General features: G+C 42.6%; 1 protein-coding gene across 1 annotated transcript in view; it reads right to left on the reverse strand.

Annotated features, from left to right (window-relative positions):
• The window catches only part of GLRA2 (glycine receptor alpha 2), a 938,599-nt gene that overhangs the window by 765,679 nt on the left and 148,986 nt on the right, over nt 1–23,934 (reverse strand). Inside the window, exon 4 of the mRNA XM_085622202.1 lies at nt 15,650–15,873. Within this exon, the coding sequence (XP_085478328.1) occupies nt 15,650–15,873 (224 nt within the window). The remainder of the gene's footprint in view (nt 1–15,649; nt 15,874–23,934) is intronic.

Here is a 23,934-nt window from a genome sequence, read left to right on the forward strand (position 1 = left end):
AGGTCCTCCTTGGACCTGAAACAAACATCCTGGGACCAGTTTTATAGCGTCACCCTTCATCAGCCAGGCTAGCTTGAATCCAGTGGTGTAGTGAGCACGGGACCCGCAATGGATTTAGGCACAGATGTCTGTACTGGGGCGAATGCATGACATAGTTCTGCCTTCTGTCCATCAATTGTTGTTTTTGCATTTGTCACCCCGAGTCGGACGGGTATGCCCAGACGTGGGTCCTGTGCTCTCCATGCCACTGGAGTCAAGCTATCCTGGCTGAAGAGGAGTGAAACCCCGAAACTGGTCCTAGGATATTTGCTACCAGTCCAAGGAGGACCTGGCCTGGCAGTTCGGGCTGGACTGTTCCCATTGGACACAGGGTCAAGAATGATTTGCATAGGGCTGGGTTCAAACTGGAATGGCATGGTGAGCAAAAAAAACAATGGATTTAGGCCCAGATCTTTTTACTGGGGTGACTGTATGACATTGTTCTGCATTCTCTCCATCAATTGTTGTTTTTGCATTTGTCACCCCGAGTGGGACGGGTATGCGCAGACGTGAGTCCTGTGCTCTCCATGCCACTGGAGTCAAGCTATCCTGGCTGAAGAGGGGTGAAACCCTGAAACTGGTCCTAGGATGCTTGCTTCCAGTCCAGGGAGGACCTGGCCTGGCAGTTCAGGCTGGACTGTTCCCATTGGGCACAGGGTCAAGAATGATTTACATATGGCTGGGTTCAAACTGAAATGGCATGGTGAGCAAAAAAACAATGGATTTAGGCCCAGATCTGTGTACTGGGGTGAATGTATGACATTGTTCTGCATTCTGTCCATCAATTGTTGTTTTTGCATTTATCAAAGACTTCCCAAAACTCAGCAACAGTACCTGGACTCTGCCATCTGAGAGTCTCGCCCTGCCAAATAGTGCCAATCCAGTCTTGAGCCCTTGGAAGTGGGTTTAAAGTGCTGCAACTACAAAAACCCATGCATCACTCTGCACTGGTGCATCTCCTTTGATGTTGATGCATTGCCACTGCTGCCAGGATCGAGGACAGCGCATTGGTGGCAGCGTGGGTCAATGAAGATGCATCGCCTACATCAGAGGAGTTCATCAACAATGCATTTCCGATTTGCGTGGCTCCGAACCGATGTGTCTCCTATATCTCCAGGATCGATGCAGTGCCCCCTTTGCTCCTCACATCTCGTCCACAATGTCTACGCAAGCCCGAACGAGGGTACTGTTTTCCAGCGGGACACGGTTAGTCCCTGTATCTGACCAGTGCTTCATCGCGGTCAACCTGAACTTTTGGACAGGATCTAATCTACTCTGACCATATAACCCTAGTTGGCGCTTTATGCTTTTAAGCACTACATTTCAGTTTATTCTTAAAAGATTCATAACTCCAGTTCTACTTATTGGATATTTTGTTGCTTTGATCATGTTTTATTCATTAAATGAAGCTCTGTTTTTCTAACCAGGTGTGGTATCTTTTTGTGTGGTGTTTTAATTGTTTTACTGTTTTAATTGTTGCACATATACTTTCCACATTACATCTTAGGTTATGCCTGACTGCTCTGTGTCAAGTTACCAGAGGGTGAGCACACTTTAATTTAGGGTGTGTATCTGACTTACTCAGACTAGGATTGTGGTTCCTTCTTGGACAGGGTGAATACCTCTGCCAATAAGAAACCCCATTTCTAACAGACATGTTCTTCTTCAGGCCGTACTCCACTTTGAAAATGTGAAAGATAACAATATTATCATCTCATATACATTCACCACACTCCCTTACTCAAAGACAGGCTTGGTGCTGCCTTCCCTTTGCTAATCTTTATGTTCATAAAAATTAGTGCAAAAGCTCTAGACCCCACAACATTAATGGTCCGGTGTAGTCTTTGTAAGGTTCACCACCTGGATGTTACCAATAATAGTGGTAGCATTAACTGTGGAGAGGGGAGGGGTGTTAACTTGGATTACATGTGGAACACAGAGCTCCTCCCGAGAAATGTGGAACGAACACTGAGACTCTGTCATTTTGGACCTGAGTCTTTTGGTGATTCATTATTTTCTACAAGACATTCACTCACGATTTAAGCTGCTGTGTGCAGTTGAAATCTCTCAATAAAACTAAACAGATAGGCAGTGTTTTGTGGATCTCATTATTGCAATGGGCCTGGTGACTTCCTTTACCAGGCTAATTGGTATTCAGATCACCCTCATGTTGAGGGTGCATGTAAACTATAATTCATTGTTTATTCTCCTATGTTGTAGATGTGACATCAATTTAGAAATAAGGACATCCAATTCACAAAGGTAGACTTCATTAATGCAGACATCTTCTGCCCTAGGATGTCCCTTATGTTTAGAATATATTTATGCCTTCTATATGCACCAAAAAGATTTTTTCAAAACCTCCTGGACATTCGGTTTACGACTTCGAGGAATACTTATACTTTGCGAAATTTACTCAAGCGTGTTTTCCACTACAAGGAAAATATTGAAGAGTAAATCAAGCGGGAATACAAAACTGATATTTGTGCACATGGAAAATATGTTTAAATCCCTTTAGCCCCATGAAACATTAGGATTTTCCCTTCCCCTTCCCATGCAGTAAAGGCACTTATTACAGCCTTGTAGATGAAGACATGTGTATGTACATAAGGTTCAGACTCTAACTGCTGAAGACTAGGAAATACTAACAAAGTAGCAAGTTTGTTGGTGTTTTCTGCATATGGCAGTCTATCCTCTTTGAGTGCCCTGTGCCCATAGCCCACATTTTATGATAGTTCAAAATCTGCAGTACTGAATGTTAGACCTGCAAGTCTTAGGCACCAACCTCATGTCTGCGTACATGAAGTTCATGTGGAAGGAATGTGTGATAACCTACAAGTTCTCCACACCTTACCACCCCCAAATTAATAGGCTTATTAAGAGGTTCAACAAAACCTTTAAGGGCATGATTATGGGCCTACAAGAGCACATGAGGTGGAAGTGGGACAGCCTCTTGCACTGTCTACTCTGTGTATGAAAGGAAGTACCACAGAAAGGAGTAGGGTTCAGCCATTCTGAACGTCTCTATGGTCTCCCTGTAAGGGGATCTCTCAATTTGGAGAAGAACGGTTGGGATCAAGCTCTCAAGAAACCCCTTCAGGATGTGGTTAGCTACATGCTATCCCTCCGCAACCAAATACAGAAGTTCTGGAAGAAAGTTTCTGCAAACTTAGAAGCTAGCCAGAAGGTGATGAAGCAAGGTTATGACCAGAAGACTACTCTGGCCAAGTTTAATCCTAGCAAGAAGGTGTGGGTGATAGTTCAGGGTGAGCCTAGGGCTCTATAAAGATCACCGGACAGGGCCCTATGAGATGCTTGAGAGGAAGAGGGTGGCCACCTACCTGGTGGTCTTCAAGACCCCCAGAAATCCTCTGCAGGTTCTCCAACTCAATCTCATGAAGCCCCACTATGAGAGGTCTAAGATCACCATATTGTTGGTGATGGATGTTGGAGTAGAGGAGGAGAGTGAACCTCTCTCTGATCTCCTGTCATCCAAGGAGACAGATGGGCCAGTGAAGGGTGTCACCCTTTCCCCTCTTTTAACCCCAGAGCAGCAGATGGACTGTCACAAGCTATTGAGACAGTTCTCATCACTATTCTCCCTCACTCCTGGGCTTACACACTTGTATACCCACGATATTGACAGTGGTGACAAAAACGAGAACTACAGACTGTCAGACAACATGAGGGCCAACATCAAGGCAGAGGCTCCAAGATGATAGAGTTGGGAGTGACTGAGCACTCCTGTAGTCCCTTGTCCAGCCTAGTGATGCTGGTTCCAAAGGCTGCCTCATCTGGTAGCACACCAGATCTCTAGCTCTGTTTGGACTATTGGGGGCTCAATTCAGTCACAAAGACTGATGCTCACCCAATCCCCCGAGCTGATGAGCTCATTGATTGGTTGAGTGCTGACAAGTTCCTGACCTGACTTCAAAGTACTGACAGATTGCCCTAACTGAGGGGACTAAAGAGAGATCTTAATTTTCCACACCAGACACTTCCAATTCGAGGTCTGAAAAATGCCCATGCCACCTTCCAGTGGTGAGTGAACCAGGTTTTGGCTATATTGGAGGCCTTCAGCGCTGCTTACCTGGATGACATAGCTATCTTCAGTTGCATTTGGGAGGACCACTTGTTTCACCTCCAGGAAGCACTTTAGGCTCTTTAACAGACAGACCTGACTATCAAGGCCAGTAAGTGCTAGATGGGGCAGGGGGCTGTGTTGTACTTGTGGCATCTGGTGGGCAGGTATAGGGTGCAGCCCCTCCGGGCCAAGATAGAAACCATCATGGTCTGGGAGCCCCTCAAAACAACAGATGAAGTTAGGGCCTTCCTTGGTCTCACGATAACGAACAGAGGTTAGACAAGGGGTATGGCATTATTGTTGACCCCTTGACTGAGCTGACTTTGAAGAAGCAGTCAAGGAAGGTGATCTGGACAGAGGACTGTGAGAAAACCTTTGACTCCCTCAAACAGATCATGTGTACAGTCAGTGTACTCTAGGCCTCTGACTATTCCGAGGAATCTATTGGGCGAACTGATGCCTCACAGCATGGCATAGGGGCAGTGTTATCACAATTAAATGAAGAAGGCCTAGACCAGCCTGTAGCCTTCATCAGTAGGAGGCTGCTTCCTCTGGAACAGAAGTGGAGTGCTATTGCGAGAGAGGCCTTTGCTTTGGTCTGGGCACTGAAGAAGCTGAGACCATACCTGTTTGGGACTCACTTCCGCTGTTCAGATAGACCACAGGCCCCTTAAATGGTTGATGCAGATTTGGGGTGAGAATCCCATATTGTTGAGGTGGTCTATCTCCCTACAGGAAATTGACTGTATGGTGGAACACTGTTCTGGGTCAGCCCACGCCAATACTGATGGTCTCTTCAAGATTTACTGACTTGGTGATGAGAACTCCCAGGTACTTGGGTAGTTCTCCCCACTTTCTGCTGGGGAGGCACGTGTTAGACTTGTCAGGTTCATCTTCCCCCAAACATGTTGGCTTCACCCCTCTTATTTTGCCGATTTTCTTTTTGCTGGCCTTAGGACTCTGCACATTTTACTACAGCTTACCAGTGCTAAAGTGCTTGTGCTCTCTACCTAACACCTGGTACAATTGGCTTACACCCAATTGGCATATTTAATTTACTTGTAAGTTGCTAGCAAAATGGCACTATATGTAACCAGTGCCTGTGAATTACATGCTACTAGTGAGCCTGCAGCACTAATTGTGTCACCCACTTAGGTCGTCCTTTAAATAGGTCTCAGGTCTGCCATTGCCTGTGCATGCAGTTTTAAATTGCCATTTTGACCTGGCAAAAGAAACCTTTTGCTAGGTCCAAACCTTCCTCTTCAATACATAATGGTGACCCCTGTGGTAAGCCCTGGACAGCCCAGATGGCAGGGTGCAGTGTATTTAAAAGGTTGGACATGTACTCCTTTTGATAACCAACTTTTAGTGATTTTTAGAGGTAACAACACACAGTTAATTGGTTTCACATTTCCATGCTGCAAGAACAAAAGTGGTATGCATATATTAAGAATTAACATCATACCTGTGGTACTCCCACCATTTACCCCAGGACTTATCATGTTTCTGATGGCAACCTCATCCTTTGTAATTGGGTCGATCTTGGCAGGCCCAACAGTCCACACCCCTCCTCCATTCCATCAGTGAGGGGGGCTTTGGAGGCCTCCAATTGCGGGCCAAAGTGGTCACCCCAATGAAGGTCCTTTCCAACCTGCACCCCCTAAGTTTGTCCAGCAACCCCAATTGTGCAATGATGGGGGTATGGGCAATTGGACAGCCAAGGATTATAGACAGCTCATTTCCTACCTTTTCCCTAAAGGGGGTCAATTCCGGGCAGGTCCAGACGAAGTGGAAGAAATCAGCTCTAGGCAGGGCGCATCATACACAATACACTTTCGGGGCTCTGTCAGCATGACTTTAGCATTGGGGAGTCAGGTAAGCAATATGTAAGTAATTCATTTGGATCATACGGAGGCATGCAGTGATAGCCAATTCTCTGGGGGTCAGATGAGGCTCACGCAAATCATCATTCTCCAGATCCTCCACTAACTCCTCCCATCTCTGGTGCAGGTCAAGAAATATACCTGGGGCATTGACAACTGTGGAGCGATAGATCGTAGATATGACTCCTTTGCCCAGACTCCCCAGTAGGATCTTAATTTTGAGGGGGTTGAAGTCTGGGATGTATGTGCTTGTAGGGATGTGTTCCAACAGGGCATGGCATAGTTGCAGATTGTGGTAAAATTGTGTATCGGAGAGTCGGTATTGTTCCTGCATGTCCTGGAACAATATCAGGGAATCATCCCACCAGACATCGCCCTGATAAGTAATCTCTCTTATTCCAATGTGTAAAGCCCAGTAAACCAGCGACATGTTGTATCTATGTTCCCTGCCATAGCAGGGTCATGCCAGTGAGTTTGCGGTCTTGTTTGATAAATTGGAGTGCTGCCCTCTAGCAAAGCAAGCCTACTCAGGTACAGTTGAGGAGTGATTAGGGGATTGGGTTCCGATTAATGAGGTCTAGGAGACTATCCAGGTCCAGGAGGTATAGCTCTGCCCGATAGATGGGACCATCCCACACACCATTAAGCCAGTCTTTTATTGTTGCAATCTGAGTAGCTAAGTAGGAGCCCTAGAGCTCTTCAATTTCCAGCCCTCCATCATAAGGAGTGCCTGCGGTTAACAAAGGCCACTCTCTGGCAACACCCCACCAAGAAGAAGGCAGTGTTTGTTGATGTCAGTGTCTGGACCACCTCCTAGGAATTGGGTGAGGAAAGTTTGCAAGGACATATTAGAAACATGGACGGCACATCATTGTCAACAGGGCCACCCATCCTAAGGGATTCAGGGGTAACCAACCCCGTCGCTGCAGGTCCCTGGTCAGTCCAGTCATAAGGGGCTGAAATTTGAGGATCCACGCCATCTCTTTGAGGCAGTTGATCTAGAATCCCAGATACTTGAAGGAGAGACGGCATACTGGGATCTTGGAATACCAGGAGTGCATATTTGCATTGCCATTTACCCGCACCCGCAGAGACTTAGCCTCATTAGCCAGAGGCCCCCTCATAGAGACGGAGGATCGCCGTGCATCAGGGGACCAAGGATTGTGGGTCTTTGATAAACAGCAGGATATCACCTTCCAATAGAGCTATAACCTCCTCAGGGCACCCCCTAGCCCCCAGGACCATCCCTGCATTTCAGCGTCCCATCTGATGAGGCATGTCAGAGGCTCGATTGCCAGGGCAAATAGAAGGGAAGAAAGGTGACAGCTCCCGCGGGTGCCACAGCAAATTGGAAAGGGTGCAGCGAGGACTCTGTTAACCTGGACCTAAGCGTTGGGTTTACCGTAGAGGAGGCCCACTAATTTGCAGAAGAAAGGAGTCTGCAGCAATGCCTCCAAAGAAGTCTAAGTGACAGCATGAAGGCCTTTTCAAAGTCAATGAGGAGTAATGCTGTAGGGCTGTTAGGGAGGTGTGATTGTGATAAGGCCAGGTGGACTCCGCATATAAAATGGTGGGCACTTCTATTTGGCATAAATCCGCTTTGATCTGAGTGGATCAAATGGGGGATGGCCAGGCTCAGCCGAGCTTTCAACACCTTTGCGAACACCTTAGTATCAGCGTTTATTACGGAAATAGGTCTATACGAGGAGCACCAGTCATCGGGTTGACCGGCCTTGTAGATCATGGCAATGGTGGCCATGTCCAACCCCAGAGGAAACGATCCACGATCCACCGCCTCTGTGTAGAATGTTAGAAGGTTAGTGACCAGATGTTATTGTAAGTGCTTAAAAAATGTGATTGGGAATCAATCTGAACCCAGCATCTTACCTGATGCCAGCTCTGACGGGGCCTTGCTGATCTCCTCAGCCGTGATCAGTTGATCAAGGCCACGGGCCAAAGACGGAGGGCAGCGGGATCTCCGCTAGGATTGGAAGGTCAAATTCTCACGGGGACATGGGCGCTGCCGAATATAGTGATTTTTAATAGTTTGCAAAGACCTGGACCAGCTCCGTTGTGTTATCAGGGAGGTTACCCTCAGCATCACAGATGGCCAGTACGATCCTGGGCATTAGGTTCTCAGTTGCCAACCAGTAAACAAGTTTACGATATTTGTCTCCATGTTCCTATGCTCATTGGGTCGATGCCCTCCGACATTTTCTGGCCTCCACTAAGAAAATCTACTTCGGCTTATACCTCACCAACGCCAATTTGCAATCAAGATCTGTTGAGGGTCTACAATGAGCCTGCCAATCCAATATAAGGATCTGGGACACCAGGTCAGACAACTACACTAGTTGGCGAGACTCCTAGCCGCGGATACATCCTTTAATTAGGCCTCTAAGGGTAGGTTTGCTGGATGCCCATTGGGTTCCAGCGGATTGGACATGTACTTTTAAGTTTCAAATGTCCTGGTAGTGAAAACTCCTAAATTCCTTTTTCACTACTGCATTGCCTACCTCTCCCATAGGACAACATCAGACTTTCATTACTTTTTATAGACTGCAACTTCAAAATGGGAACAGGTACGAGTTCATGTTTAGTGTGTTTAGAATTGTAATGAAAAATCTTCTTTTATAATAAAGTTGGATTTTAAATGACTATTTTGAAAATGCCAGTTTTAGAAAGTTGGCATTCTCCTGCCTTAGCTATTTAGTGCCTGTAGCCTGTTTCTGGGTCACATAACTGGCTGCAGCTGACAGTTGGGCTTTGTGTATTCATCCTAGACAGCCACACACAATAGAGAGGTTAGGTGTGCCTGGAATGAGCCAGCACTGGCAGGATCGATATTCGGAGCTGGGCACAGCCCTACTTACACTTGAATGGGCTCTGTCCTGCTTCCACACAAAGTGCTGCATACCTCCTCTAGTTAGTCCGGAGCCAGGGCACTGAAGGTAGGAGCCTGTGGACTTCAAAAGGATATCTTTAGAAGCTTCTCCCACTTCAATGAAGGCGCAGGTATAAATATTGGACGTCAGATACCAGCCTTTCTATACACTTCTGGACTTCTGGATACTCTGCCAAGAAGGACTGCTGTGCTGCTGGAAGGACTGACACTCTGCTGTACTGTTGCTCAGAAGGACTGCTGTCTTGCTGTACTGACCTGTTACCTGCTGCCCTCTTGCCTGGGTGAGAAGGACTGAACCTGCATCTGTTGAACCCAGGACCCCAGAGTGACTCAAAGGGCTAGTTGGATGGCCTCCTCACTAGAGCCTTAGGCACGGAAGGCTTCAAAAACCTTGATGCCAGCACCTGAACTCTGCCATCTGTGAGTCCTACCCTGCCAAGTAATGGCACCCTTGAGGGTGAGCCTGAAGGTGCTTTGCAAGCCCATCTGTGGACACAGCAGAACCGACGCATCCCTTCTGCTGTGCGGCGCAATCCTGAGCAGACCCGATGCATTGCCTCAGCTGCAAGGTTTCTTCCAGTTGAAGGGCTCAGCATTAAACCTTGCAGCCTGCATCGGAAATGCCACTGTCCAAACGTTTCCTGACACAGGCTCTCGCATCGCAAATCTCTCGTCTATAGAAGCCTTGACGGTGATGCAGGTTCTTGCATTGCAGCCCCTTAGCTTTTAGGAACGAACACATTGCCTCAACTGCGAGACACATTCTCGATGCTGGATTGTGCACTGCAAGCCCTCATCGACGGGATCCTCAAAAACGAAGAAGGATCTTGCATTGCAGCTTCAAAACTCCTCTGAAACGATGCATTGACTCGTCTACGCAATTCATCCTCAACACTGGATCTCACAACGCTACTCATACAGGATTTAAGGTATTCTTGTTCAGCAGGCCTAACTGGGTCCATGTAGCCGACCTGTGCTCCATCGCATTTGCCCTGAGCTTGTGACTTTGCCCAGATCCGGCACAACCAAATATCCACTGTTGGCACATTATGCTTTTTGACGCTAATTTCACGGAAATCTATGAAATTGCACATCTCTGGTTCTACTGATTGGATTTTTTTTCATTTTGGTTTTGTTTTATTTGTTAAAGATAAATGATTTTTTCGAAATCAGGTGTGGTTCCTTTTGTGATGATTTTCCACTGTTTTCCTGTTTGAAGTTTTGCACAAATACTTTAAACATTGCATCTAAGTTGAGCCTGACTGCTCTGTGCCAAGTTACTAAGGGGTTGAAAACAGGTCAATTTGTGATCTGCTTGTGACATCACCATGACAAGGATTGTGGTTTCTGATTCAGTAGGGTTTTACCCCCACCACCAACCCAATTCTTACACTGAATATACCTAATTTCACTAATCCTGATTCTCTGTATGTAGAGCTCAGAATCACACATTTGTGTGCAATTACATTCTGTTTGGGTGTGCAAATAAGCTGTCACTCAACCACACTGTTGTTACATTAGAACATTTTTATTGCAGCACGCACAGGGGATTCAGATCACAGAACAGCAATCCACATCCTAGATAATCATATAATTCACAAATACATTTCACCCATAAAACATGTATTTAACTGAACATCATGTCAAATCACCCATCTCTTTCTAAACTGCATGATTAAAGCTTTAAGATACACACTGCCACAATATCCATTAGGGTTAAAGTTTTAGGGTCTTAGCAGAAGGAGTGGCCTTCTGATGTGGGACCAACAACCACATTTAAGGAAATCTCCCAGGGTAGGGATAGTTTTGCTGAACGGGAATATACCAGTGCAGGTGGTGTCATTTCTGCAATACCGCATCTCCGCAATCTCATACTGAGTGATCTTTTTGCAGAATAATAAAAAAGTGTGCCAGAAAAGTTATGAAGATTTTTCCCTCTCCTTCAGGTACTTTATTGTATTTGCTTGTCCAGGATGGGAACTATACCCTAAATGAAATGAGGCATCCATCACTGTGGTCCACCGTTGCCCAGCTGCTTTCGAGGAGATATGGAACTGGGTCAAAGGTTTCCCTACTAGAGACAGCTGAGGAAATGCTGTTGGATAATTTGTGGTTCCCTTAACTCTAAATGACGCAGGAGAATAACTGGATTGGTGGGGCAGGAGCACTGTTGATTTGTGGTAGGACTGTAAATGAGGACTTTGGTTATATTATAATCATAACAAGTATCAATAAAGTCTACAATACCCCTTGATTTATTCAAATAACGTGCATACTTATATCCTGCACTTGCTACTCCAACAGTATTTCAAATTAAGCAATCTATAAATCTAGGTCATTTTATATAAACTGCCTGAGTGCTGTCATGAGAGAGATGAAACAAATTAGCAGAGGGTTGCAAAATGTAAATGCTGCATATAGCGCCTCGGTTTGCTCAGCTTCCATTTTTTCTGGATGCACATTTTGAGACACCCAAAATGAATGTGCATATGTTATCTAAATATGAAATTGCAAACAATCATTTTTACAGAGGCAAACAGGCACCAACAGAAATAAATTATAGTTTGGTGTAAACTGTTTTGTCCAAAACTTTTTAAAATGTCAGCCGTTATGGCTGGATCACATCAAACTGATTGTCATCTGCAGTACCAGAATATGTTGGAGGTAAGAGCTGTTGGCAGCATTAAAGTTTGTGTGCAAAATGCTATTTATTGAAAGACAGTTGGCAGCAATGAAAATACAGTATATGAGGTAAGATAGTGCTAATATCAAGAACGACACAATTTAAAAACACCAAACTATGTATTGATGTCACTTGTACTGTTAATGAATTCTGATATCACCAACACATATCCATTTTCCTCATCTATTTAACACCACCAACAAAGTGTACAATCAATAGCTTTTCCTCAGTTTCTACAAGGAAAACCATAAGAAGTTACACAATAAAAACAAGTCATCACTTTACAGTAAATACAGACAATGCTTAGTAACAGATATAATGGAAAAACATTTCACAGATGAGTAGTTCAATTACAAAGTACACCCAATTCCGTTTTTAATACAAATCATACAATTACCACCTTTCCATGGACCATGGAGTGGTATTTATCTGGCTTATATCTATACTAAGTTATTTACAACGTTTTTGTCTATCCTTTATAATATTATGACAAAAGGAAGAAGCACTTTCTATCATGTTATCATATATAAAAATAGATCCTGCTTCCCAGGATCAATTAATATTCATCTTATTTTTCCTAATCTAGTGTGCACATCTCATATAACTCTCAAAATGGTATGTAGATTCCACCCCCTTAAATGTTACAAATAACAACAAAGCATTTTTACAATTTCTAAGATCATTTATCTTAATTACTCAGAGTATCAATTTATTTCTTAACTTCTTGTCTCACTTATAATATGGGAGAAAATGTACATAACCTTCAATATAGCCTGATCTGCAATTTACATGGGTTGCTGGTTTCATCTTAGTCTAGTGATTACGGGCCTGATTCACAGAACTAACTTAAGTCAAAATCCTAAACTTACTACTTTTGGTACTCACAGAAGGCATGTAGGAGTAGTAAAGTTAGGATTTTGTCTTAAGTCTGTCCTACGTTTGTCTTAAATGTGTCTTAAGCCTGTCTTAAGTCTGTCTTAAGTTTGTCTTAAGTCTGTCTGAAGTCTGTCCTAAGTTTGTCTTAAGTCTGTCTTAAGTCTGTCTTAAGTCTGTCCTACTACTTTTGGTATTCACAGAAGGCCTTTAGTAGTAGTAAAGTTAGGATTTTGTCTTAAGTTTGACTTAAGACAGACTTAAGACAGACTTAAGACAGTCTTAAGACAAACTTAAGACAAACTTAGGACAGACTTAAGGCAGACTTAAGACAGACTTAAGACAGACTTAAGACAGACTTAAGACAAACTTAGGACAGACTTAAGACAGACTTAAGACAAAATCCTAACTTTACTACTACTAAATGCCTTCTGTGAATATCAAAAGTATTAAGTTTAGCATTTTGTCTTAAGTTAGTTCTGTGAATCGGGCCCTACAATCGTAGCAGATGCATGTGGAAAAAAATCAAGATTTGGTTCTATATCACCAGAGAGGGAGATGGGGCATAATTCTCTACTGAAGATTTATCAAACTCTTATTTAAGTCCTTTTTCAAATTTAAATTTGGTAAAGATATCCTTACGAAGTGTAACAGAATCATATAGAAGTATCCAAGTGTCTTTACATCAATCAATTGTTTGCAAGGTTCAAAACAGCTACTTCAAATAGAAATTCTTTGATAAGGGAAAAAGTCAGATATGGTCCCCTTTTTTACAGAATTTCATCTATAGCAACTTTATGAAAGCTTTTAAGTGGGGTTAAGTTTAGCTCAGATAATCACAAATATGAAACCTAAGATGGTGTGAGTGCAATGTTACATTGGTTATAAAAACATGACAATCTTCATTACAGCAATTATGAAGGCATGGAACACAAGCAGAGGAGTTCTTAGATACACACAGTTACATTTCATTGAAATAGACCAAATTTCATCATGATACATCACAGCATTGAGTGCTAAAACATCAAACAGAAAATCCAAATCCACTTCTCAGTGTACTATAAAATTGACAACTTAATGTGAAACTCCATTTATTCTTTCAGTAATTCAATTTTTAACAACTTGAACAGAACTGGATGCAGTTTGACAACATACTTCAGCTCCATTCATAACCTTTGCTATATTTTTGGCAATATGGTCTGTTATTGGAATTTTAAGAGGTAGTTTACAGGTAAATTTCAAGATCATCCCTTTGATTGGGATAGGCCGTGTGCTGCTTTTTCAAGGCATGGCATTTAAAAAATTGAACACATAAATAATTGTAAAGGGAAACTTTTTGCCATGATGCAAAGCTAAGAGATATTGCTTTCTACAGGTGAACGTCCATAACTTCAGATTTTAAGACATTTATTTTAAATTTTTTATGATAGGCATTTTCTTTGAAAATGTCCAACAGTAGGACATTTACCCTCTTTGCAATAATAATAGTGGGATTCTATAGGCACACACCATGGAACATATGTCTCTATTGAACGTAATGAGATGAAATGTGAAATCAAATATAGAGGACCCAAATACACCCTTTTCATTTCCCTACTTATATCAAACAACTCAGTCTTCTCACCATTATTATATGCCCTATTGTTGATATACATTAAAAATAAACAAGTGAGTAGCCCCTTCTCCATTCCCAGAGAATTGCATGTAATCCAAATATTAGATTATTTGTAGTATCAATATCTTTTTGCATATCAATAAAAGCCAAGTAAATCTTTGACCATATACAAGCACCACCCTCGATATCAAGGGGAACAGTGATTAAAAAGAAGGAAGTGAAGGGCCCAAGATCTGATTGGTCACATTTTTTGTGCCTCAAACCCAAATTGTGACAGGAAACAAAATGCTGTCTATTTCTACACTAGCAACCTTTGAAAGTCACAGTCTCACATAGTTTGGTCTGCACACTCAACAGAGAAATAGATGAGTAAGAGAAAGGACTTTCTCTACATTTTGTTATAGAGATTGGGACTGTTTAATTTCCTTGCTATGAATTTGGAATCTTTCAATCTGGAATTATTAGATTAAAAATCCTTGAATGGACTGGCACCCACATTTATGGATTACACTTGATTTCTTTACTTGTGATGAAAAAAAGAACTTGGGGTCTAGCATTTCTTTAGCTCCTTAACTACTTGCCTCACGACTACTAGAGTTATAGTCAGAAAGGCTAATGTAACATCAATGGCAACCATCTTCTTGATGGTGATTACATCAAATCTTCTACTGTGCCTTATACCAGCATTGTTAACATAGAGAGGAGCAAAAACTTTAAACTTGATTTTAGTAGCCCTGATGTTATGTCTTATAATGTGATGTAAATCTGCCATTGATAATCGTATAATCATACTTTTCAAACATTACTGAAGAGAAGTCAGATAGCATATCTTTTCAAACCAAATCTTTTCAGAAAGCCATTCAAAACCACTTGAAAAGACAATCAGATGAGTATCCAACTACCTACACTACAGGGTAACATTCTTTCTAAGTAGACGCATGCATCAGATAAAACGAATCATTTCGGGTAGTCCAAGACCACTTAAAAAGACAATCAGATGAGTATCAGCTACCTAGACTACAAGATAACATTATTTACATGCGGGTGACCCATGCATCCGATAAAGCCTCCCATTTCAGGAAATCAGATTAACATTCTTTATAAGCTGGTGACACATGCATCTGATGTTGCCTGGCTTATCATGAAGCCCAAGACCACTCAAAAAGACAATCAGAGAGTATCCAACTACCAGGACTACAGTATAACATTTTTTGTACATAGGCAATGCTGGTGGTTGCAAAAGCAAACAGCAGAAACATTCTTACCCCCCCTCATGTTAAGGATGCTAGAATATGGGCTGAACACAGTAGGCTTTCAGGAATCATTTCAGATGAAGAATCATAAATGAAGCCTTTTACTTCAATACTCACAAAATCAATACAAAATACACCAAACCTGATGCTTCTGTTTTGTGTAATAAACAGTTATCATGCACATGCCTAAGTCCAGTTCCTTATAAAAACTCCAATAGAATTCTCAACGATATAAACAATCCATAATGCCTTTCTAAAGAAAGAAGCTGAAGAAAACCAGCTGTACAAATGTTCAAACAATAAAACAATCTCACCTGATGCTGTAGAGCACGTTGCCATTCTTAAAAATCCTTAGCAGTTTGTTGTCTGTTGTAACATCATGAAAATTTGCACCTTTTTCATTAGCAAAGAACAAATCAGGCTTCCAGATTGAGTCCAACATAGAAGGATCCAGGTCCAAAGAGTCATCTGGGTATTCGCTATATGCTAGTCGAGGATCGTTCCACGTCTGTCTTAAAAAAATGTTGACTCTGTAGTCCTATGGAAACACCAGGCAAGAAGATTACTTAATTTACAAGAAATGGCAAGGCTTCATTTAAAGTTATGAGTTAATGAAATTTAAAGGATGGTTTAATTAACAGTATACATGTTCACAGACAGTGAATTTTGACCATCATGAGACCCAAAGGAAATCATGAGATCTTTGTTTTTCCTGAGCAAACACAGAGCTTTCAAAGGAAAACAAAGAAAGAGATGCCTGATGAACACATTGAAGGAATGTGATGTATGGGACACAGAAATGATAATGAAGGCCATCTTGCCTACCCACCCAGAAAACCTCCTCTGCGATGTGTCATTGTGGCACAATCATGACCATCACCATTGTATCGTTCATGGTACTGAACAAGATAGAAATTTGAAAACCTTATTAGGTGACCAAATTAAGTTTGTATTTTAGGACCTTGTCACGCAAGCATATGCCAAGCATATCTTTTCATTGGTAGCACATAATAAATATTAGAACAGTATAGTTACAAAAATGTGCACTTACGCACATAGTTCAATAAGTAAATACATAGCCATTCGTGTATTCTAAGGAACCATGTTGCTTCCCCAAAATTTGCCCTGCCATATTGAGCCTTCTGCCCATAGGTATCATCTTGCTATCAACCTGTGAGTGCTCCATATAAACATAGATTGATTGTATACTATCTATGTACTGCTTTAGCTATGAAACAGTTTAATGCATCATTTGTTTACACTTTTTAAGATAAATATCGACAGGAGAACAGATCAATTTCCATCTGTATTCATTGGTAAAGATCACCAACAACAAAAACCTGGTAGCCGTAGTTATAATTGTATGTTTTAATCAAATTCTGCTGGACTCTTCACTTGGTTTTTTCAACCACTGTTACATAATAATAGTCCATTACTCCACCATGCCTCTATGCATGCAGTGATGCACGACTCAAAAGTTATTGACACTTCGATGGAGAGCCAATCACTACAACGTTCACATTTTGTCACCAGTGTATGACATTGGGGATAACAATAAAAGGTGGTGATAAGTTAATGAAGGTGTAGAACATGCTTTTCTAACCAGAGTTCTCACCTTATATGGCAATATAAAGGCTCAGAAGTCAAAACTCCCTATTGATGGAAGCTCTTTGCTTCAAAACCTCTCACACAGAAACACTCCTTCACTTCTGTGGTGACCTTGGCTTGGAACTCTCAATTTGTTACTTTAGCACTAAACCTTGTCTTGGCACATTCAAGGAATATCAAAAAGTCACCCTTTTAAAATCCCTTTTTCTTTTCTATTAACATATGCACTATGTGACTAATGAGACAATCACAAAACATTTTTGACTGTCACTACTTCTTGCCCTTGATGGGGACCCGTAAGGTAGTGCTTGGTGCAAACACCTTTTACCTCCATATTTTGAAAGCAAGTTTCTGGAGGTGGCAATGACTGGAAGAATGTTTGTGCATATTTGTTGTGTGGCATTTTGCAGTGGTGGTGATATCTTTCTGTGCTGCTGTGATTTGTGCAGCATTATTGTAATTTGATGTTGTTGAGTTGTACTTTGGTTGATGTTTTGCATTCTGCAGTGCTTAATTTGAGCCGGAGCTTTCCGGTGCTGAGCACCGGCACTTAATTGGTTTCCGGTGCTCGGCACGGCACCTAATTGTCAACACCACACTTAGGGCAGTCTGCCACAAGGTGGTGCTGCTCATGTAATTTAGAGATGAGCAGTATAATAGTTGTTTAGGGAAACAATATACACTAAAAAATGACTAAAACCTGCCTCCCCAGCCATTCCTTTACCTTTGGGGACCTGGAATAATCTGAACTGTCGCATTTACATGCGAGAGAGATGGTTAGTAGTAGTTTTGGCAGAGATGACAGGGGGGATGGGTGGTGCAAGCTGCAGTGGCCTCCTGGTCAGAGCCCTGGCACTTAATATTTTACAAATTAAGCACTGGCATTCTGCATTGACTATTCTGTTGTGCCCATTATATTTTGTGTTACTTTGTTTTGTGCATGTTATTGTGTAATTTTCTGTTGTCTACCTTAGATATGTCCACAAACGCTGCTACATTTTCAGACAAAATTAGCATGCTCCTATAAAGTTCCAACGAAAAGCAGCCAATCACCTTTGTCTAAGGTAATAAAATATTATCCGCTCGAGCTCCTTAACTGTTTAACACACCAGTCAGCTCAAAACTGTGGCACAGACCGCTCTTAAATTACCCATTAAACAAAACTATAAAAAAGCGAGCCAAGAAAAATAGCTACTGCAACTTCAATGAACGCTTCCTGGCTACGTCTTTCCTGTTTCATCAATATACCACTCGCCCACCCTCCCCCGGCTTGCACGCAGGAGCACAACTGTTTATTATCCCCATCAAAACTGTCTTCGCTAGACGTGCAGTCTTGATTACATTTGTCCTGGGCAGATTTAATGGCCTTAATACTAGTTTCATCAGGGGTAAGAAATGGTTATGAATGGTGCGCTGAAGCGATATAATCCTAACTAGCGCACAAAACCCTCCCATATTAATCTCCCAACTGGATTGTCGGAAAGTGGAAGCAATAAGCTTTTGACTTGGAGGAGTCGCGAGTTGCTATCTGCGCGGCGGACCACTGAAGCGCATCATGTGAGCAATTGCGATCCGCAAAATGTAGGTCAACTTAGATATCATGACCTGCATCGGCATGGGCTTTAATCAAAATGAATAATACATTCCAAGACAGGAGATAAGTCCAAATAAATATTTGCAGCCCGACACATTGTTATCCCTAGCAAGGAGTCCCAGATGGCTTATGATTAAGCAAACCTATGATGCATAACTTTAGTCTTAAGCTGTCACAACAACTTTTCATCGAGTTATGAAATAGACCTGAAGAGCATTGTCCCTTCTGTTTTTTTCTTTCGTATTTCTGGTTTCCACAGTGTTCTCTGAAAGAGGGTTAATCTTTTACAATGTCCATTTGTACCTGCATAGCTGTTGAATACTCTTGCTAAAATTGATTATACAACTTAATGCCCTATCACAAAATATGTGTTTTTTGAAAGAATAATTCTGTTTGTCTTCCTAAGAAAAGTTCTCGCCCTGTGCATTGTACTGAACACAAAGTCTGTTATCTCCGAACTGGCAGAGCAGTGCTGTGAAATCTGTGACACTAACAAGCTCGCTTTCTTTGGCTCCAGTGAACTGCGTTATGCGTGCAGATTGACTTTGCATTCTGCCTCCAAATCAGCGGTGTCGTCTCGGGGACTTCAAGTCTAAATCCAATATTGCACGATACGATGCGCATTCTCCTGCTGGAACCATCAGCAGTGAATTGAAGTGTGTAGTTTCAAATACCTGGGTTACAGGGAAGATGCATCCCTACGGAAGGAAGAGCGGCATACGATGATCAGTGACGTAGACCAAAATGGCGGCACCCCTCCTGCGGAATGTGATGAGGGGAGCCTCAGTCTCCCATATCTCATAGATATTAGTTGACCTTGGGCTGGATGGGGCCCCTGTGAAGAGGTTTGTTCCCGCTGGAGGGTTACCCCCCCCCCCCCCCCCCCCGCCAACCACAGGGGCTACACGGGCCCGCGTTACGCCGCTGACGGTGGTCGGCGTGCTAGTTGTCTTTCCATTACATCGGGAAATCCTGGTTCTATCAGCAGTTGGTTCATAATTGCTGCTTTCAAAGCAGTGTTGCACCATGCTTCAGACTGGGGCTCACGGCTATATTCATAGTGCTGCTTTCATACACTTTTGCCGTTGCCACCTCATGGAAGAACAACGTGACTTCAAAGTTTGTTGCCTACATTATATGGCCAGACAACGTCATGAGGTAATAAACCAAAATACCTGGGGGCAGATTTATGAGCCCCTTGCGCCACTTTTGCGTCACTTTTAACATGGGAAAAGTGACGCAAAAGTGGCGCAAGGGGCTCATAAATCTGCCCCCTGGTGAATTAGTGCGCCCAATGTACCTCGAAGAGGGCAGGCCTTGCCAGGTTTATGATCACCCAAGCCTATGGGAGTGAATTTAAATGTATTTTATGCACATCTTTCATATGTGAAGGTCCTCAAATCCTCACATGGATCCTGCCTTCTTTCTCCTATGTCGAACGCCGATTTTCTAAAAAAACTCTAAAAACTCCGTTCTTTTACAGGTGAGATTTATTTTGGTATTTCCAGTGAGCAACAGTATCCTCTCAAATTTAAACAAACAGATTACAAGTTTTCCAATCATTTTACCGTTTAGAGGATACTGTTCCATTGTCTCAGGTAGGTATTTTAGTGACCTTGTGAAACAATCAAATACCAATAAGTGCAACTGAAACATCCAAGGCTGATTTCGACAAGTAAAAGCCATGATGATTGGATTTATTAAATATGCAATTCTCTTGCACATGCTCTTTTTAGTGAAAGTTCTGTTTCCGAATTTAGCATCGATAAGCTGCAATTTCATCAAGAAACTTCTTATGACACTGTAAACTACGATAAGAAAAGCTGAGCGGTTGAGAAATGTGACTAGAAAACTCTGAGATGAACTTATTTCTTTAATAATTAATTGTTGGTCGTGCGTAATTCTAAATTATACATGGGACCTTGAACATAACCTCCCTGTTCTCTCTGTATAACAGCCCCACTTCCACGTAAGCTCTTCTGCCGCTGTGCCCCCCTAGTGTCACAGCCCTGTATGTTCCTGTCAAGGAGAGTATTATTTCTCGTTTCTGAGACTTTCCTTTTTTCATTCTTCTTTGCTCTCTCTTGTCGCATACCTATTTTGCCTTCAGCGTCTCACATTTACACGATATCCATATAATATGTCTCTTTCTATCTTGGTTGATGGGAAAAGATGGAAAATCAGTTTGGCCGTGTCCAATTCAAACTTTGTGTTGCAAGACCAACAGCAGCAAATGGAGAGTTAGAGCATATTCTTGTGTTGATGTGGGACCTAACTTACATAACAAGATTTCACTCGCGAGCTGGCTTTGAAGCACCAAACTATGGGCCAGATTTAGAAATTGTCAGATGGGATACTGCGTCAGAAATGTGACAGATGTTTTGTCCGCCATTTTGCAAGTGCATTATAGTCATTGGCCACTTGTAATATGGGGGTGGGACTTTGACCATATTTGTGACCCTCTCCTCCAAACACTAAGTAATGCTCTATGTTTAGAAGAATACTGACTTTAGCAGGAAGATAGTGCTGATAGGGCAAAGCAAAATTATGCTAACACTACCCTAACGTAGAACCAAGGCCATATACAGAGAACATTTTGCTAGGCTACAATGGACCATTTCAAACAATGATGATTGAGCAAAGGTTATAAACTCTGTGCAATATACATACCCCACAATATTGCAATAGGGTTTGGTGATATGAATATATGTTTAAATTGTGTTCAGTTAATTTAATTTCATGGTCCTGATTTCAAATGGGGGTGGTTTCATAGTTTGACCTCAAGTTGGATTATGAATGAGCTATTTCGACTGTTAAACAACTTCTCAATGGAGTGGAAGGCTCTTTTTGTTTTTCCCTTGGATATAAAAATGTCATTGAATGTGACCATTGGTTACGTTTTATGGGCCACGTCATGCAAAGATATCTTGATGTGGTTTCCCCCAACTTTTTGCCTTCAATCCTCCTGTTTGAGCTGACTTTGTTTTTCCTGGCTTTAGGAGTCTGCACACTTTACTACTGCTTACCAGTGCTAAAGTGCTTGTGCACTTTCCCTAAAACACAGTAACATTGGCTTCCACCCAATTGGCACATTTAATTTACTTGTAAGTCTCTAGTAAAGTGGTACTACCTGTACCCAGAGCCCGTAAGTTGAATGCTACTTGTGGGTTTGCAGCACTAATTGTGTCCTTTTTTAAAAATATGTCTCAGGTGTGCCACTGCAGCCTGTTTGTGCAGTTTCGACCTGCCAAAATAAACCTTTTGTCAGGCCCAAAACTTTTTTTAATACATATAAGACACCCTCAAGGTAGGCCCTAGACAGCCTATAGGGCACGGTGCAGCGTAATTAAAAAGCAGGGCTGTTACTTTTAACTTTTAAATGTCCTGGTAGTGAAAAAACTCTTACATTCAATTTTCACTACTGCAAGGCCTACCTTTCCCATAGGATAACATTTGGTTACTTTACTGCATTTGATAATTGATAACTTTCAACTGGGAGCCGGTAGGAATTTTGAGTTTGGTCTTCAAAGAACTGCAATGTAAAAATTTAATTTAATGGTAACGTTGGATTTTAAGTCACAATTCTGAAAATGCCACTTTTAGAAAGTTGGCATTTTCTTATCCCATCTATTTGGTGCCTGCAGCCTGTATCCTGTGTCACACTGCTAGGTGTAGCGCTGGTAGTTGGTCAGAAAGGGAATATGTGTTGGCAGGATGTCCCATCTCCGACTTGAAAGAAGGGTGAAGCTTTTACTTACCAGACTTGCAGATCACAAAGGCCTAGCATGCTCACAAAGGGTTTCCCACTAGTTGTTTGTGACCCCAGACAAGCTGGGGCCAGGGCAGAGAGGCAGGACATTCCAGACACCTCTGTAGGGTGAGGACTCCAGAAGTTTCTTCTACTTCAAAGTGGGCACCAGTTATAAATAATTGATTCTTAGACTCTTCAGATCACTTCTGGACCTGTTGTCTCTGCCAGGAAAAAGGACTGCCCAGCTGTGAAGCCTGCCCTGCTGCACTGCTTGCTGACCAAGGACTGCTTTTCTGCCAAGCCCTTCTATTGCTGCACCAGGAGTCTTCTGTTGCTGTGAGCTGCCTTGTTGAATACAGCATGTCTGGGTGGACCCAAAACTCCTGCAAATCTCCCAGGGTCAGTGAACTAGCCCCCTGTTCAAAGCCACAGGGACATAACAGGCTTCTTCAGCGCATCTCCACGCATCTCAATACAGAAAGACGCAACCCACCATCAACTCCAGCCCAGCACCACACAGCTCGTCCTCTATGCTGATGTATCTCATCACAAGTCCCCGCAAGCACCAGTGGCTTTTTTTGTTGCTGACTCAGTCTGACGTGGACACCAGCTCAGTGAGATTCATCTCGTCCCCTGCACCAACTCATCACACCTTAAGTCTCCGCAAGCCCCTCTGTCTACCTTCATGACAGACCTTAAATCGCAGCTCCTCATTGACAGTCATTGACTCTGCCAATGCGCGTTGCATCTCAAACAGGACCTCACATAGCAGCTGCTTCTCAGCAGTTCCTTGACTCCCGCCCACGCATCTGGATGCAAGGACTTCGCATCTCGACACCCAGGCCCACACGGTGCTTTCTCAGCTGTCTGAACTCTGTCTGATATCCCTCCTGTGCTCCATCACAGTTGGCCTGAAGTTGTGAAATGGACCTGGTCTACCATGACCAGATAACCACGGTTAATGCTTTTTGCTTCTTAGCACTTGATTTTCCCCAAACCTACCACAAAATGTGGTGGACTTTCTACATGCACTGCGAGGTTTTAGCAAAGGGGAGGTTTGGTATATATGAGTAATGTACCTATCTCTTCCCCTTAATGTGAGGTGTTCGCCAAAGGTTTGCCTGGCATCAATTTTCTTTCTTTTGAACATTGATGATTTACATATTTTGTTTACCGGCAACAGTAGTAGTCTACCCTGGATGAACTCTAACTCGGTGAAGGCCTTACTATACGCCGATGATGCGGTCCTGCTTTCCCACACACCTAATGGGCTACAGGCCCCAGTTGACAACTTTGCATCTTTTATGGGTAACCTGGACTTAGATACTAATATTGGTGAGCCACATTATATGGAGTGCTGGTCTCAGAGAAGTAAGGTTATACCCATACCTATCAAGGGAAGAAACATCACAAAGGTCAGAGAATTCTCCTATTTGGGAGTGATCTGTGATGTCAACAATAGTTTTCTGCCCTGCCTTTCTGATCGCTGCTAGCGTTTCAACTGTGCGGTTGGGGCTTTGTTCAATGTATCCACCAAAGTGGACCACAAATCCATAACACCATTGTTGGAAATGTACAAATTAAAATGCTTACCTTTTCTTGCGGTGCTGGCGTATTGAGGCTTACAGACTGCAGTAGCCTCCAGA

This window comes from Triturus cristatus, chromosome 8, assembly GCF_964204655.1.
Source record: "Triturus cristatus chromosome 8, aTriCri1.1, whole genome shotgun sequence".
NCBI lineage: Eukaryota > Metazoa > Chordata > Amphibia > Caudata > Salamandridae > Triturus > Triturus cristatus.